The sequence below is a fragment of the Macaca fascicularis genome, chromosome 4 (assembly GCF_037993035.2).
Source record: "Macaca fascicularis isolate 582-1 chromosome 4, T2T-MFA8v1.1".
In the NCBI taxonomy this organism is placed as follows: domain Eukaryota; kingdom Metazoa; phylum Chordata; class Mammalia; order Primates; family Cercopithecidae; genus Macaca; species Macaca fascicularis.
Window position 1 is genome coordinate 167,888,077 of NC_088378.1, and position 14,613 is coordinate 167,902,689.

At 49.2% G+C, this 14,613-nt stretch overlaps 1 protein-coding gene across 2 annotated transcripts in view; it reads left to right on the top strand.

The window, feature by feature from the left end:
- The window catches only part of LYRM4 (LYR motif containing 4), a 153,725-nt gene extending 148,034 nt beyond the window's left edge, over nucleotides 1-5,691 (top strand). The window contains exons 3-4 of one of the 2 annotated variants that reach the window (XM_015449931.3): nucleotides 4,109-4,359; nucleotides 5,253-5,691. In XM_015449931.3, the coding sequence (XP_015305417.1) occupies nucleotides 4,109-4,359; nucleotides 5,253-5,289 (288 nt within the window). In that variant the 3' untranslated portion in view covers nucleotides 5,290-5,691. The remainder of the gene's footprint in view (nucleotides 1-4,108; nucleotides 4,360-5,252) is intronic. The other variant, XM_005554126.4, reaches the window with a different exon arrangement.
- The last annotated feature ends 8,922 nt before the right edge of the window (nucleotides 5,692-14,613 follow it).

Below are 14,613 nucleotides of genomic sequence, written 5' to 3' on the forward strand. Positions count from 1 at the left end.
TGTGGCCCAAGACAATTCTTCTTCTTCCAGTGTGGCCCGGGGAAGCAAAAAGATTGGACACCCCTGATTTAAAGAGAAAAAGAACAGAATCTTTATAATTTCCCGTGTAGCTTTTTTAAACTTTGGAAACAGCTACAGTAGGTACCTGTTAATTGCACCTTCCCAGATGACAGGGACATTGTTTCCACTTGCCATAGGACACAGATCACCCCCTTCTCTGCACCAGCCTTCGTTTCATTAGTCCTATGATCTCACATTAAAATTCTCATTGTGCATTCAAGTCAGTAAAGATTGGTTTAGCTGTATGTAGCAAGAAACCCAATTAACAGGAGCTTTTAAAAGATGGAGGTTTATTTTTCTCACACATAAAAGAAAGCTGGCAATAAGGTGTCCAGAGCTTGCATGGTGTCCCCATGGTCATCAAGTACTCAGACACCTCCTTTCTACCCCCCAGCCTTAGCGTGTAGCTCCCATATCAAACTTACCTTACCGTGCTAGATGTCTGCTGGTGTTCCAGCTATCAAGTTCATATTCCAGGCAGAACGGAGACACACTAGGGGGCAGGCAGGCAGTGGAGTGCCCCCAGTCTGAGGCGGCCCACTTTAAAGAACTTTCCTAGATGCTCCTGCCTTGATGACAGCTGACACCTCATTGGCCACGTCTAGCTGCACAGGAGTCTGGAGAGTGTAAACTTCTAGATGTGCACTGACCCTGTAAGGAAAAAGGAGAGATGGATGCTGGGCAGTCCACAGTTCTCTCATGTGGTTATCTCAAATTTTCATAACATAGGTTCATAATTATAGTGATGTGTAATTTGCGTTATGAAGAAATCATTGATTAGCCAGGCATGCTGGCACATGCCTGTAATCCCAGCTACTCAGGAGGCTGAGGCAGGAGGATCACTGAAGCCCAGGAGTTCAAGACCAACCTGGGCAACATAGTGAGAACCTGTCTCTAAAAAAAAGAGAGAGAAAGAGAAAAGAAAGGAAGAAATGGTTGGGACCTGGTAGAGGAGCAGCATTTTGGAGAAAGCACTGGACAGAGATCAGAAGATCTGGGGTTCATGTCTTTGCTTCTATGTGGATTGATTCTTGTGGGCTTCATTCTTCACCAAAAGCTGAGGGCAGTGATTCTTACAGCCTCCACGTGCAGCAGTCTTGGACTTGCAAGGGTGGGTCCCCTTTCAGGGCAGCACCCATTCCTCTGACTGCCCCTCTATAACTTCTGCTACTCCTTCCAAGCTGGGTCACCTCTCACCTGCACTCCTTTTCTTTTTTTTTTTTTGAGACGGAGTCTCACTCTGTCACCCAGGCCAGAGTGCAGTGACACGATCTCGGCTCACTGCAACCTCCGCCTCCCGGGTTCACGCCATTCTTCGGCCTCAGCCTCCTGAATAGCTGGGATTATAGGCGCCCGCAACCTCGCCCCATATATTTTTAGTAGAGACGGGGCTTTACCATGTTGGTCAGGCTGGTCTCGGACCTGTGACCCCGTGATCCACCCACCTCGACCTCCCAAAGTGCTGGGATTAAAGGTGTAAGCCACCGCGCCCAGCCTCACCTGCACTCTTACTGGTCCCTTAACCGGGTCCCCTGCCACAACTCTCCACCTCTTCCTTGCCTTGACCCTAGGACAAGGTGATCTTTTTAACCACAGGTCTGGATGCTCTGGTCCTCCATTTTTAACATTCTACCAGCTTTCCATTCCCTCCAAGTGGAGCATGGCATCTGTGTTCTGGCCCTACCACACTTTCCTTTTATTCTCTCTTCTCTGCCGTCTCCACCCCCATCCTCATCCTCACCCTTCCGTATCCACACTTAGTCTATTTCTGTCTCTGACAGTCTCCGCATCCAGTCGTGTCTTGGGCTTCTCACCCCTGCCGCGGCTCCAGCCTCTGGGCCTCTGAGCTCCTCCTCCCCTGAGGCTGTCTCCTCTGAGAAGTCTTCTGTGACTCCCTCAGGCTGAGTCACATCTTCTAGATCCCTCTAGTCCTGGGTGCCCTCCTGTGCTAGTACATTCCAGATGCTAGGTCGTTTATCTCAATTCTTGTCTGTTTTCCCTTCCTGGACTCAGAGATTTCTGCAGGCATTAATCACATCTGAAAGTCTCACCCGCACAAGGTGCCTGGAACAGGAGGTGCTCACGGCTTGTCTGCAGAATGACTCAGGGCTGGGGCTGCCCTTCCAGGGCTCCTCCAGGTTTTCTGGGTCTTTGAACACCTGTGCATTGTGTGCTGTGTATGCCTTTCACTTGTAGGAAAGGGCCCTGCCTGCCTGTCCATCTTCGCTGCAGAGCCACTTGCTCTGAGTGCACTGGGCTCAGATTCCTTCTCTCGCTCGCTCGTCACAGATCTGCTGAGCAGTGTTGTCTCCTAGGACTGTGTGGGGCCCAGGGACACAGAAAGCAGTGTTCACCAGTCCTGCCCTTGAGGGGCTCTCAGGGGGCTGGAGAAGGGAAGACAGACGTGAACTAGAGCACGTGACCTCATAGGGACCACACACACAGACCACACACATGGTCCAGGTGGCTGCAAAGAGGAGGGCGGGCTTTGCGAGCATGCCGCCCGGGCTGCAGGCGGTGAACGGGTGGACAGAGGTGTGCCCTCCCTTCAGGAGGGAGCGGGAAGCCAGTCACCCCTCCTGCTGCTGCAACATGTTTCTCCCCTCCATGTCTGCCACGCCTCTCCCTTGGCCAGATTCCCACCAGCTGCCCTAGGGACTCCCATGCCATGTAGGCGCTGTACTGGTTGGGGACCTCACACATCTTTTTCTTGACACTGGCCAACTTTATTGAGGGCCCAAAGACTGCTGGAGCTGCAAAGGACCGTAAAGATCACCTAGAAGTTTCCAGACCTCATCCCACAGGTGAGGAACTGAGTCTAGAGGAAGTGGAGAGTCTCACATGGCAAGTGGCGGAGCCATCCCAGCTGCAGCCCAGCTGTCCTGTTCCCGCTGCCCCCCTCCCCCTCATCCCAGGGCCTTTCCAGGGTGCCGCCTTTCCTTCCAGAGTGCCAGAAGTAGAACATGTGGATTAACACTGGGCCATTCAGAGACCATGCGTCCCAGATGGATCCTGGAGCCATGGACAGTGCCTGTAATCACAGAAGCTGAGAGTCGGAAGGAATCCATCTGGTTCACCCCTGGTCTAGCATATACCTTCCTTCTCCATCCTCACTTTCTGCTCCTCACGGGGACAGAACTCACAGCTTCCCAAGCCAGCCCATTGCAGTTTTGAACGGGTTTCTTCTTATGCCATTCCATAACCCCTGCCTGCCACTAAAGCCTTGAGAAGATGATGGTAAACTCTGTCAAGTACTCATGGAATGTCCGATTGTGGACACTTCTAGGATGGGTTCCTGGTGAATCCCCTGAGATCAATTAAATACAGAACAAGCTCCCAGGTAACTGAACCATCCAAGCTGTTATACAAAATTGTTTGTATTAGCCTCGTTTTAATTATCCAAAAAGTAATGGTTCCCTTTTTTTTTAAGGATCATTGGTATTCTAGCCTTTCTGTTCTCAGTATCGTTTGATAGTGGGTGCATCTATCTGTTGAGGTTAATATATGAAAACAAAGCCGTGTACTATTCAGGGTGGAGGACAACGCCAATCCTCCTCTTCTCTGTAGGAGGGTATAGATGGCTTCGGCTCACCCAGTAGCACTTTCAGGTTGTCCAGCAGGGAAACTCAGAAAGTCCCTGCATTCATCATGACTGTACTGTAGCCCCCAAGAAACCCAGTGCGGCTCCTCACAGCCCTCAAGATGATTTCCGACCTTGCCACCTAAAGTGTGGCCCATGGACCAGCAGCATCAGCATTACCTGCAGGTTGTGAGAAATGCAGCACCCCAGACCCCCCACTCCCATCCACTTGTATCCAAAGTCTTCTCTATATCAGTGAGCGGAAGGGAGGACTGAGGACACAGTAGCCAAGCTCATCACTGTGACTTGTTAGGAGTTGTGCTGGAGCGCTCGTTCTCTACACCGCCTTCCCATAACTCCTACCTATCTCTTTTGGTTTTTAATTAGGACATTCACTTGCATTTAAAAATACTTGCAAGATCTCCCCCATCCCCCAAATCTCCACTGTCTACTTTTCTTTCTTCTTAGATGACCCGCTGCTCTTGCCTCTTCGCTTTCTCTTGCACCGCAACACTTAGCAGTTATTATCCGTGCCACGGACCTTCAGGATACCTCTGTGCAAGGGCAGACCGAAGACCGAGCAATGGCATGGAAAACAGGACACCTCAGATGGACCGCGGGGCTGTCCTTGGTGACAGAGTACTGCTCTTTAACACGTGCTGTAGTAATGACATGATCGCCTTCTGTCCAGGGCCTTCACTTCGAAACAGAGCACTAAGGTCAGGGAGGAAAACCATATGAGGATGTTGAGCCCTGGCTGCTCTGGGTGGTAGCTGTGGCCTTTAGGAGTTTACTATCGTTTGCTTAAACAGCAGTTACTAACCTCGAATTTCCCATAGATAGTGACCAACTGGTCTGAAATCCAGATAGAGCTGCTAATGGTCAGCCCTTTCTTCACCAGTTCCACTTATCCTTAAAAATGTATCACTCAGGAAATGCTTTTACAGAAAGATTGTGGCAAGACCCTTTGTTCCCGAGGAAAGACCTGCTCTAGCCCCAGATGATGACTCCAGCATCCACCTGGGACAGTGGAAACATTGGGCATGAAGACACTTAATAAAAGGACACTTTAAAAAGAAGGGGGCAGGAAAGGTGGAAGGCAGGAGGTGCAGGCACTCAGACAGCTGCCCTCAACCCCACCCGGGATGGGCCACGGAATAGTGTTCGCATTACCCCGAATGCAGTGCTTTTTCTACCCCAGCATAGTCGGCACCCATTTCTGCATTGTTCTAAAACCCTTTCCCTATGCAAGAAGCAGTTCAAAGGGAAGGAAACCGTCTTAGGAAAGTAGGTACTGGGCACACATCTGACAGCTACGCCAGCAGCAGGCAGGCCTCACCCGGCTCAGCACAGCCCCCTATGCTGTTTCAGAGAAGGAATGGGTGTGTGGATCTCTGTAACTTCTCACGGTGAGGGAAGTGGGCGTTGGATGGTGCAAGGAGCTAGCCAAGCGGCTCTAATGACTGGCTTTGCCCCACAGTGCAGTTGCCAGAAGGGAGCAGCCGTGGGATGGCCAACATTTGTATTCGAAATGTTAGGAAATGTTCCTTCTGACCTTTCCCAGGGGCTAGAGGGCCACGGTTCCTGACCTGTGTCCTTTCTTTGCCTTCAGGTCCACATTGGCCAACTGTATTCAACTGACAAGCTGATCATTGAGAATCGAGACATGCCCAGGACCTAGCAAGCCGGGGACCAGCCACCAGCGGCGGCCAGGGACCACCTTCAGCATCCACTCTCTGTTTGAGATGGGGGCTCCCAAAACCAGCTTACAATAGCCTTTTGCGCTGCCTGCCCTGTGGGAGCTGATAAACCAAGTCACGTTTGCGTTCTGTTGCAGCCTTAGTGAAAAAGGATGGCTGTGTCTCCTTGGTTCACGTGTTAGAATGGAGAGCTGGAGTTTGTTCAGAATAGTGCTGTGTGTTACCACGTCTCCCCTCCACCCCACTCCTATCTTGTAGCTCATGGCCATTGTGTATAGCATTTCTACATGTTGTTTCTTGGTCCTTGACAATAAAAAGAATTATCTCCCTGAGCCTTTCACACCAGATAAACCCCTGCCGATTAATGCATTTTCATTTTCTACTGACAGAAGGCCTGGAGAGGGCTGTTGGGGGCCCTCAGGGGAGGGTTCGACCCGAGAAAAGAAGTGCCTTGGTGAAGGCAAGTCCAAGCCCCGCTTGAGACTGGGGGCAGTGTGGAGTAGGGCAGGGCTGCGAGGGTACACAGTGCACCCTGTAACTTATACCTGAACCCAGTACAACAAAGGTAACGGGTGTGTAGGTACACGCCCAGAGATGGCGCACTGCAGATCAGCAACCTTAGCCCCACCTGGGAGCTTGCTGGAAATGCAGGCTCCAGCCCCTCCCAACACCTGGTAAATGAGAGCCCCCAGCCTGATCCAAGCCCAGGACAACCCCCATACCCTGAAGCCGGGAACGTGCTGCGCAGCACTGGTGCCCACATCTGGCTGGTGGACAGAAGCACCTGGAGAGTTGGAGCGCTTTTTTAAAAGACGTCTCAGCACTTCGCTCTCTGCAGATTCTGACTCAGTAAGTGAGAGGTGAGGCACATTTTCCTCTCTTTCTAAAGCTCTGCCAGTGTTTTTCATGTTTAACCAGTTGGGGACCCCTGCTCTTTAAGCATATGACAGGTAATAAAGATATTGTTTGTATGCTTTTATTCTTGGAAACAGATTCATTCCAAACATAGAAAGAACGTATTAAATAACTTGCTTGTCATCTGGGGTGTTTACGAGGGACCAGACCCGTCAAAGTGGTTTCTTGTTTCCCTTTGCATACAGTGCTGAGTGGATTTGGTATCTGTGTGTTAAGGTTTGGAACAGGCTCATATAAATAGCACCGGTCCTGGAATAGCTGCAGTGCTGTCACCCCCTCATTTTAACTCTCACAGTCATGGGAGTGGGCACGCGCAGTCTGAGCCCACGTTCTTCTCACCCTCACGTGAGAACTCATGTCTTCTGCTGTCTTCCAGAGAGCATAGATTTGCTGCAGTGATGCATTCAAGTAGATGTAACATGTAGCCACTCTATTTGGCAGTACAACCTTTGATTTCCGGATAAAGTCTTTTTTTTATTATTATTGAGATGGAGTCTCGCTCTGTCACCCAGGCTGGAGTGCAGTGGTACGACCTTGGCTCACTGTAACCTCTGCTTCCTGGGTTCAAGCCATTCTCCTGCCTCAGCCTCCTGAGTAGTTGAGATTACAGGGGCCTGCCACCACACCCAGCTAATTTTTTGTATTTTTAGTAGAGATAGGGTTTCACTATGTTGGCCAGGCTGGTCTTGAACTCCTGACCTCATGATCCCCTCAAAGTGCTGGGACTACAGACGTGAGCCACCGCGCCCTGCCAGTTTCAGGATAAGTCTTGAGCATCTGTGAAAATAATGAAGCTCTTAGCAAGTCCCAGATCTCTTACCCTCTAACCAGTTCCTGCCTGGGAGCTGCAGTGTTAGAGCACATGCAAAGCCCTTAATGTGGGGAGAGCCCTTCGGTGGACAGTGAACGGAGGTGACGTGGCAAGAGTAATCACTCCCTTCAGCTGACTGTCACGGGGCAGAGCCGCCCAGCCCAGCCCTGTGTGTGGCTCTGGCTCAGGTTTCCCACCCTGCATCAGTGGAGTTCGTGGTCACTCAGCAGTGAATGCCTCCAACCACGGTACTAACGACAGCACTGCCGATTTATACTTAATTTAAGCAACTGCTGCTTGGAACCGAAGTCCAGATTTGAACCTCCGTGCTAAAGGTATCAAATTGCTAGCAAGATAACAGCTCCATAGTAGACTTCTCCCACGCCCCCAGGTTTTAAGCAATGAGGCAGTCCACCCAAACTTAACGTGGGCTGCAGGCTGTAACAGCAGGTTGCTTTTGTGTTCATTAAACTGCATGAATGGGTTTGAACATGCCCAAAGCCTTGCTAATGCAAACTTAATTTTGTAAAATTAACTATGCAGTTGGAATTTGCAGAAAGATATAAATCCGAATTCTGTGGTAGGAAATGCCACAAACAGGCCTGGTCCTCCGCATCTCAGGTGTATATCTGGCAGGCAGAGCCTGGCACTGGGTACTCCCCAACTCAGATAACCCAGTATTGATGCTAGAGCTTTGAAGAAAGCGGCATTCCCATGGGGATGATCCCTGGTGTTTCTCTAGGGAATCTTTCCGCCTCCTTGACTATGTACCAACTGAGGGGACTGTGGGCAGCTCGAACGTCCATGGCCTGCCAGCCTCACAGAACTCTCTAGAACTTATGCCTGCTCTGAAGATAGGATCCAGGCTGGGGTCTGGAGATCACTTAGCAGCGCTAACATTTGGCAAATGAGAAATACTGTCATTAGTTAACTTCCCAGGCAAAAACTCATTGGCCGAGCAAGGCTATGTCCTAGACATTCAGAGATGGCTCTGGGCTGGGCTGGCTGGCATGACCTCATGGCTGGGAAGTCTTGCACAGCCAAGTACAGGGCTGTGTTGTTCTGATGGCTGTTGGGATCAGGATTTTGGAACTGAAAGAATTGGCTAGATTACTTTAGGTATACTCCGTCCTGCTACTAAGTAATTAGCTACTAACTCCCCTCATCCACAGCCTCACCCATTTCTCAAGCCCTGCCATACAACCCCCCGTCATCCAGGAGCAAAAGGGACAGGCAGAGGGTGAAGCCTACAAAGATGGCAAACACCAGAGCTCCCCTAGGCCAACGCTCAGATCTTCAGGTGTTAAAACGAAGAGCCTGAACATCTGCAGATCATGTACAGAGTCAGGGCCTTTTCTCTAAACCCCTTTCGGCCAGGCGTGGTGGCTCAAGCCTGTAATCCCAGCACTTTGGGAGGCCGAAGCGGGCGGATCACGAGGTCAGGAGATCGAGACCATCCTGGCTAACACGGTGAAACCCCGTCTCTACTAAAAAACACAAAAAAAATTGCTGGGCGAGGTGGCGGCACCTGTAGTCCCAGCTACTCAGGAGGCTGAGGCAGGAGAATGGCATGAACCCGGGAGGCGGAGCTTGCAGTGAGCCGAGATCAAGCCACTGCACTCCAGCCTGGGCGACGGCGCGAGACTCCGTCTCAAAAAAAAAAAAAAAAAAAAAAAAAAAAAAAAAAACTCTTTCACTCATTAATTTGTTTACTCAGTATTGACTAAGGCCACCGAGTGCCAGGTGCCAGGGAGCAACCAGTAAACAAGACAGACGTACCTTCACAGAGCCTGTGTCTAGCAGGGAAATCCAAGAAGAAAATGACAAGTCTTATGAATGTTACGAAGGGGGAAATAAGAGTGCTGCCAGAGCCGACGGGATGGGCCAGGGAAGGGCTCCCTGGGGAGGGGATACTTACGCTTGCAAAGTAATGATGAGGATTGGCTGTGTGAAGGTGGGGAGAGGAGCTGTCCAGGCAGGAGGAACGGCACATGCAAAGAACTGAAGGGAGTCTGGGATGGCGGCAGGCAAGAAAGAAGGTTCTTTCCACATCGTGGAGCAGCTTGGAGCCTCAGCCTAAGGATGGAGCAACTCAGGAGTTTTTAAGCAAGGTGAGGTTTTTGTTTTGTTTTGTTGAGATGGAGTCTCGCTCTGTTGCCCAGCCTGGAGTGCAGTGGCGCAATCTCAGCTCACTACAACCTCTGCCTCCCAGGTTCAAGCAATTCTCCTGCCTTAGCCTCCTGAGGAGCTGGGACTACAGGTGTGCACCACCACACCCAGCTAATTTTTATATTTTTTAGTAGACGCAGGGTTTTGCCATGTTGGCCAGGCTGGTCTTGAACTCCTGACCCCAGATGATCCGCCTGCCTTGGCCTCCCAAAGTGCTGGGATTACAGGCGTGAGCTACCACCGCCCCCGCCAAGGTTTGTATTTTTTTAAAAGGTCACGTTGTCTGATTTTGAGGGGATACACTGGATGCAGGGAGACCAGCTTTTTGGAGGAATGGGGATTGGGCGTGGCATTCCAGGCAAGCGAAGATGGTAACTTCACCAAGAGACAACAGCTGAACAGAAGCAGAGTCAGCATCACCCTGAGAACTGGGGGGGCTGGGCCGCCGGCCAAGGAGGACAGGAAAACTGGAGCAGAGCTGCCGCAGCTGAGCACAACCCGAGCTCCCCAGCCCACCTGCGGACACACGAGGACGTCCACAGAGTCCCCTAGCCTGGGCTAGCTTAGGTCAGTCATATTCAGCCACCCCTCAGACATGTGCTAAACAATTAACTGTTGCATTAGTCACTGAATTTGGAGGTAGATTATGAGGTAACAGCAAACTAATATACAGAGCATCTCGTGTAATACTTTATTACTTTCTCAGGGCCACATAGCAAACCAAAGAGTAGGTAGACAAACGGCCAAAACTGACGTCTCCTGTATGGGGACATTTCCACAAATATCTTCAGAATACAGGTCACTCCCTTTAGAGAACAGGTCCTGGAGAAACAGTCATCACGTGTCCTACAGATAGAAGGGCTGGCCAACCAGAAAGGAAAGAAAAAGTCGAGTCAACAGGACCTGGTGATTGATTGGATGAGGAGACCAGGGCTGAGGACTTCGGGGAGTCCAGGAGGAGTCCCAGGAGCAGAGCCTGAGGAACGAAGAAGGGGCCCTGGCTGAGACCGGGCAGGAGCAGCCACTATCTGGAATTTTCCCCCCTGCTGACTTCGAACAGCCTCAACTTCAAACAGAAAGCCCAGACTCTGTGAATTTATCTTTTCTTCCCAGAGGTTAGAAATTGTTTATTCATTTAATAATTTAAAAAATCACTGGAGTCGGGTGTGGTGGCTCCTAACTGGTAATCTCAGCACTTTGAGAGGCTGAAGTGGGCAGATCACTTGAGCTCAGGAGTTCGAGAACAGCCTGGGCAACATAGTGAAACCCTGTCTATACAAAAAATACAAAAATTAGCTGGGTGTGGTGGCATGCAACTGTTGTCCTAGCTGCTCTGGAGCCTGAGGTGGGAGGATCACTTGAGCCTGGGTGGCGGAGGTTACACTGAGCCATGATCGCACCACTGCACTCCAGCCTGGGTGACAGAGTAAGACCCTGTATCAAAAAAAAAAAAAAAAAAATTCACTGGAATAAAACAACTTGAAAGACCCTTATAAAGATTTTAACTGTAACTCTCTATAGAGCAAATAACTTCCGTTTTTAGGCAAAGCTCTTTGTGTGTAACTTCGATTGGAAGAGGAGGGCTGGTAGAGGGGAAATTTTCTACTTTGGTCACGAGATTAACATTAAAAGTTTGAGGAAGGTTGCTCTATATATTGGCTGCCTGTTTCTAAGAGTGAAAATAAAAGCACAGTAAAATAACAACAAGTATACAGAAAATATAAAATACATTTGTAGAAAATGAGCTGGGTTTTTTTTGTTGTTTGTTTGTTTTGCTAAGTACTTCATACAAACTAGTATTTGCTTTCTAGATTAAAGAATATCGGCCGGGCGCAGTGGCTCACACCTGTAATCCCAGCACTTTGGAAGGCCGAGGTGGGTGGATCATGAGGTCAGGAGATTGAGACCATCCTGGCTAACGTGGTAAAACCCTGTCTCTATTGAAAATACAAAAAATTAGCCGGGCGTGGTGGCGGGCACCTGTAGTCCCAGCTACTCAGGAGGCTGAGGCAGGAGAATGGCATGAACCCGGGAGGTAGAGCTTGCAGTGAGCCAAGATCATGCCACCGCACTCCAGCCTGGGCGACAGAGAGAGACTCTGTCTCAAAAAAAAAAAAAAAAAAAGAATATATCATCTAGGCACAGTGGCTTACACCTATAATCCCAGCACTTTGGGAGGCTGGCCGAGGTGGGTGAATCACAAGGTCAGGAGTTCAAGACCAGCCTGGCTAATATGGTGAAACCCCATCTCTACTAAAGATACAAAAAAAATTAGCCAGGAGTGGCAGTGGGTGCCTGTAATCCCAGCTACTCAGGAGACTGAGGCAGAGAATTGCTTGAACCCAGACGCGGAGGTTGCAGTGAGCTGAGATCACGCCACTGCACTCCAGCCTGGGTGACAAAGCAAGACTCCGTCAAAAAAAAAAAAAAAATCTCAGATATTGAAGCCAACCTATAAATACAGCAGAAGCTGAAGAAAAGATAATGGCTCAAAAAGCAAAAGGAGAAAGCTTCCCTGTCCCTGAGGACCTGCCCATAGTTGTGGATGAGAAGTCCCTTGATAAGTAGGGTCTGAACCCACATGATCCAATGTTGGCTCTGTGAACCTGGGACAGTGGCTGTGTGTCAGTAGCCCAGGGTGATTCAGAAGCCCCATGAAGCAGCCATCTTGCCTGGATCTCTGGAATGGACACATCTGCTGAGATCACAAAGACGAAGCTGGCAGAGCCCGTGTGGATATTCATTATTACGAACGAAAGAACAGCCAACAGGAGCCGTGCCACGTGCATACCGTGAGTTGACAGATGCCTCCCTGCTTCTTCTAATGTTTGCCAGTTGTTACAAAATGATCTAGAGAAAAACCGGAACTTGATGGAGAAAGCGATGACTTACGATTCAGCAGGCTTTCTTCGAGAGTTTACCCAAAATCTATATGCACAGTGGCTCAGCTCACCTCTGAGAACACTAGGATCTTCACTTTTCAATCTTTCTGCAGCCCTTATTAGTGCCGCAGGGAACCATGGATGAAAATTGCTTCTCGTATTGATATCCATTTGGGGAATAGGATGGATGCAGTTGCTTTTGTTCAAGGGCAGAGTTCTAACTCCAAAGACCCTGAAGAGAACCCAGAAGGAAAACTCTCAGAGATTAATGGACTGTATTCTTTACCTGGGGGATCGTTGACGCCACAGCCGTAACAGCAAAGTCGGTGTTGTGCTGTCTTGAAATTAGATGACAAGAATAACTGACAATAGAGCTGGACCTGCACTTGGAGCCTGTCTGAGTAGCCTGTCTCAGGCTGACCATATCTGTGCTGACCACACCGTGGCCGGTGTTCATCATGAGGCATTCTGGCTGTACCTCCACAGGGATGCCAGCCTTCCAGTGAGAGGCTGGTTCAGCAAGAAAATACCCGCCTAGAGATGGTCCACTTTCTCTTCCTAGTAAAGTGATAAGCTTTCTTAGTTCAATGGTACTAAATAGAAACCGTTTTCTTCCGTCAGCCAGAAAGGTACTTTATTTACTTTGTTTGGGAGTGCCAGTTAAATATTGTTGAAACATTTCATTAGAACTTTCTGTCAGTTACCTAGTGAATCCATGTGACTTCATCGGTCTTGAATACAGAGACCGTTTAATAACAATACAATTGGTTCTAGTCTTAAAGGAGTGTTTTATTGACGTGCACGTGTGTGAAATACACAGCACATATAGGATGTATGATCAAGGACTACAATGCTGAGGCTAAGTCTTGTCCAGAGTTGCCAAATACACTCTTCCATTCGTATTTCAAGAATGTAATGGGTTTTAAATTATTAATTTGCCAAATTTTAGCATACATTAAGATACTTAAAACATAACCAACACTTCCCTGTGGTTCTATGTAAATAGAAGCTTATCCAAAATCAGACCAGGTGCAATGGCTCACACCTTTAATCCCAACACTTTGGGAGGCCAAAGCAAGAGGACTACTTGAGGCCAGGAGTTCAAGACCAGCCTAGGCAACATAACTCTCAAAAAAAAAAAAAAAATCAAAACAACATTAGTTGGATGTCGTGTTTCGCCTGTAGTCCCAACTAATCGGGAGGCTGAGGCAGGAGGACCACTTGAGCCCAGGAGGGCAAGTGAGCCATGATCACACCATTGCACTCCAGGCTAGGGGACAGAGTGAAAAAAGAGAGAGAGAAAGGGAAAATGGTGTGGTGGTAGTTTTGAGAACCGTGAAAAGAAACTAGTCACTGGATGGGACAGTCTGAGCTGGTGAATGTCTTCATGTACGAGGGACTCTAACCCCAGCCCAGCCACTAGCTGGCTGTGTGATGTTGCCTGAATCCTGTTTCATAGAGGCTTCTTGTTGAGAAAATAAGAGCAGGTCAACTATATGTGGCCCCCAGGTATGGACAGCCTAGAAAGTCATTCATTCCTTCATCTTCCAGCCCTGCCACTTCCTGGCGGTGAGATCCTGGGCAAGTAGCTTCACCAAATTTCTGTTTCCTCATTCATAGAAAGGAGTTAATCACATACCTACTTTGCAGGGTTGCTATAAGGATTTTAAATGCATAACACAAAATTCTTTCACGAGGTTTAATGTACAGTAAGCAATAACTGTTAGCTCCTGTGTCATTCCTTCTAGAAACTGCCAGATACCTTAGGGGATGAAGAAATGGACCAAACATGGATTCATCATCCGTTAATCACAGAACATTTTGCATTGTCCTTAAGACATGTATGTAAATAGCTTTACGGGTTCTATAAATTCCCTGGGAGAGGCACAGATAAAATAGGGCTGGAAGAGGGAGGGAGTAATATTCAGAAGGAGGAACTACTTCTACCTGAGCCAGGCGTGTGGGGGTTATGTGGTGGGAAAGGGAGCTGTTATGCAAGGGAACAGCGATGTATGGCAGCGATGTGTGGTGGAGCAGCTAGGGGGAGATACAGAGTGGCCACTGAGTGAGGAGGGGGACCAGCTAGGGCCCTGTGGCAGGCATGGAGATGTGAGGGGACTAGGGGCTGGCAGAGGGCAGTGTCTGTATGGGTCAGATGGAGAAGAAAGAATGAATCTAAAAGGCATTTCCAAATGATGGACTGGATAAGTAATGGAGACACAGAATAAAGGATGGGGGCGAAGCAAAGATAACACCAGCGCTTTGATCCTGAAAGACTGGCAGGGAGAATGCCCCTCACTGAAATAAGAGGCAGGCAACAGCACATCCCCCTTAACAGAAACACACGTCCACAGGAACACACCTCACGCACCGCTGTATGCCTGTGTTTTGCAGTGTCCTGGTTGCAGTAGAGACATTGGGGTATCAGCCAAGCTCACAGAAACCTCTTTTGATCCTTCACAACAGGAGTTGGGGGCTCTTGACCACCATTTTGCA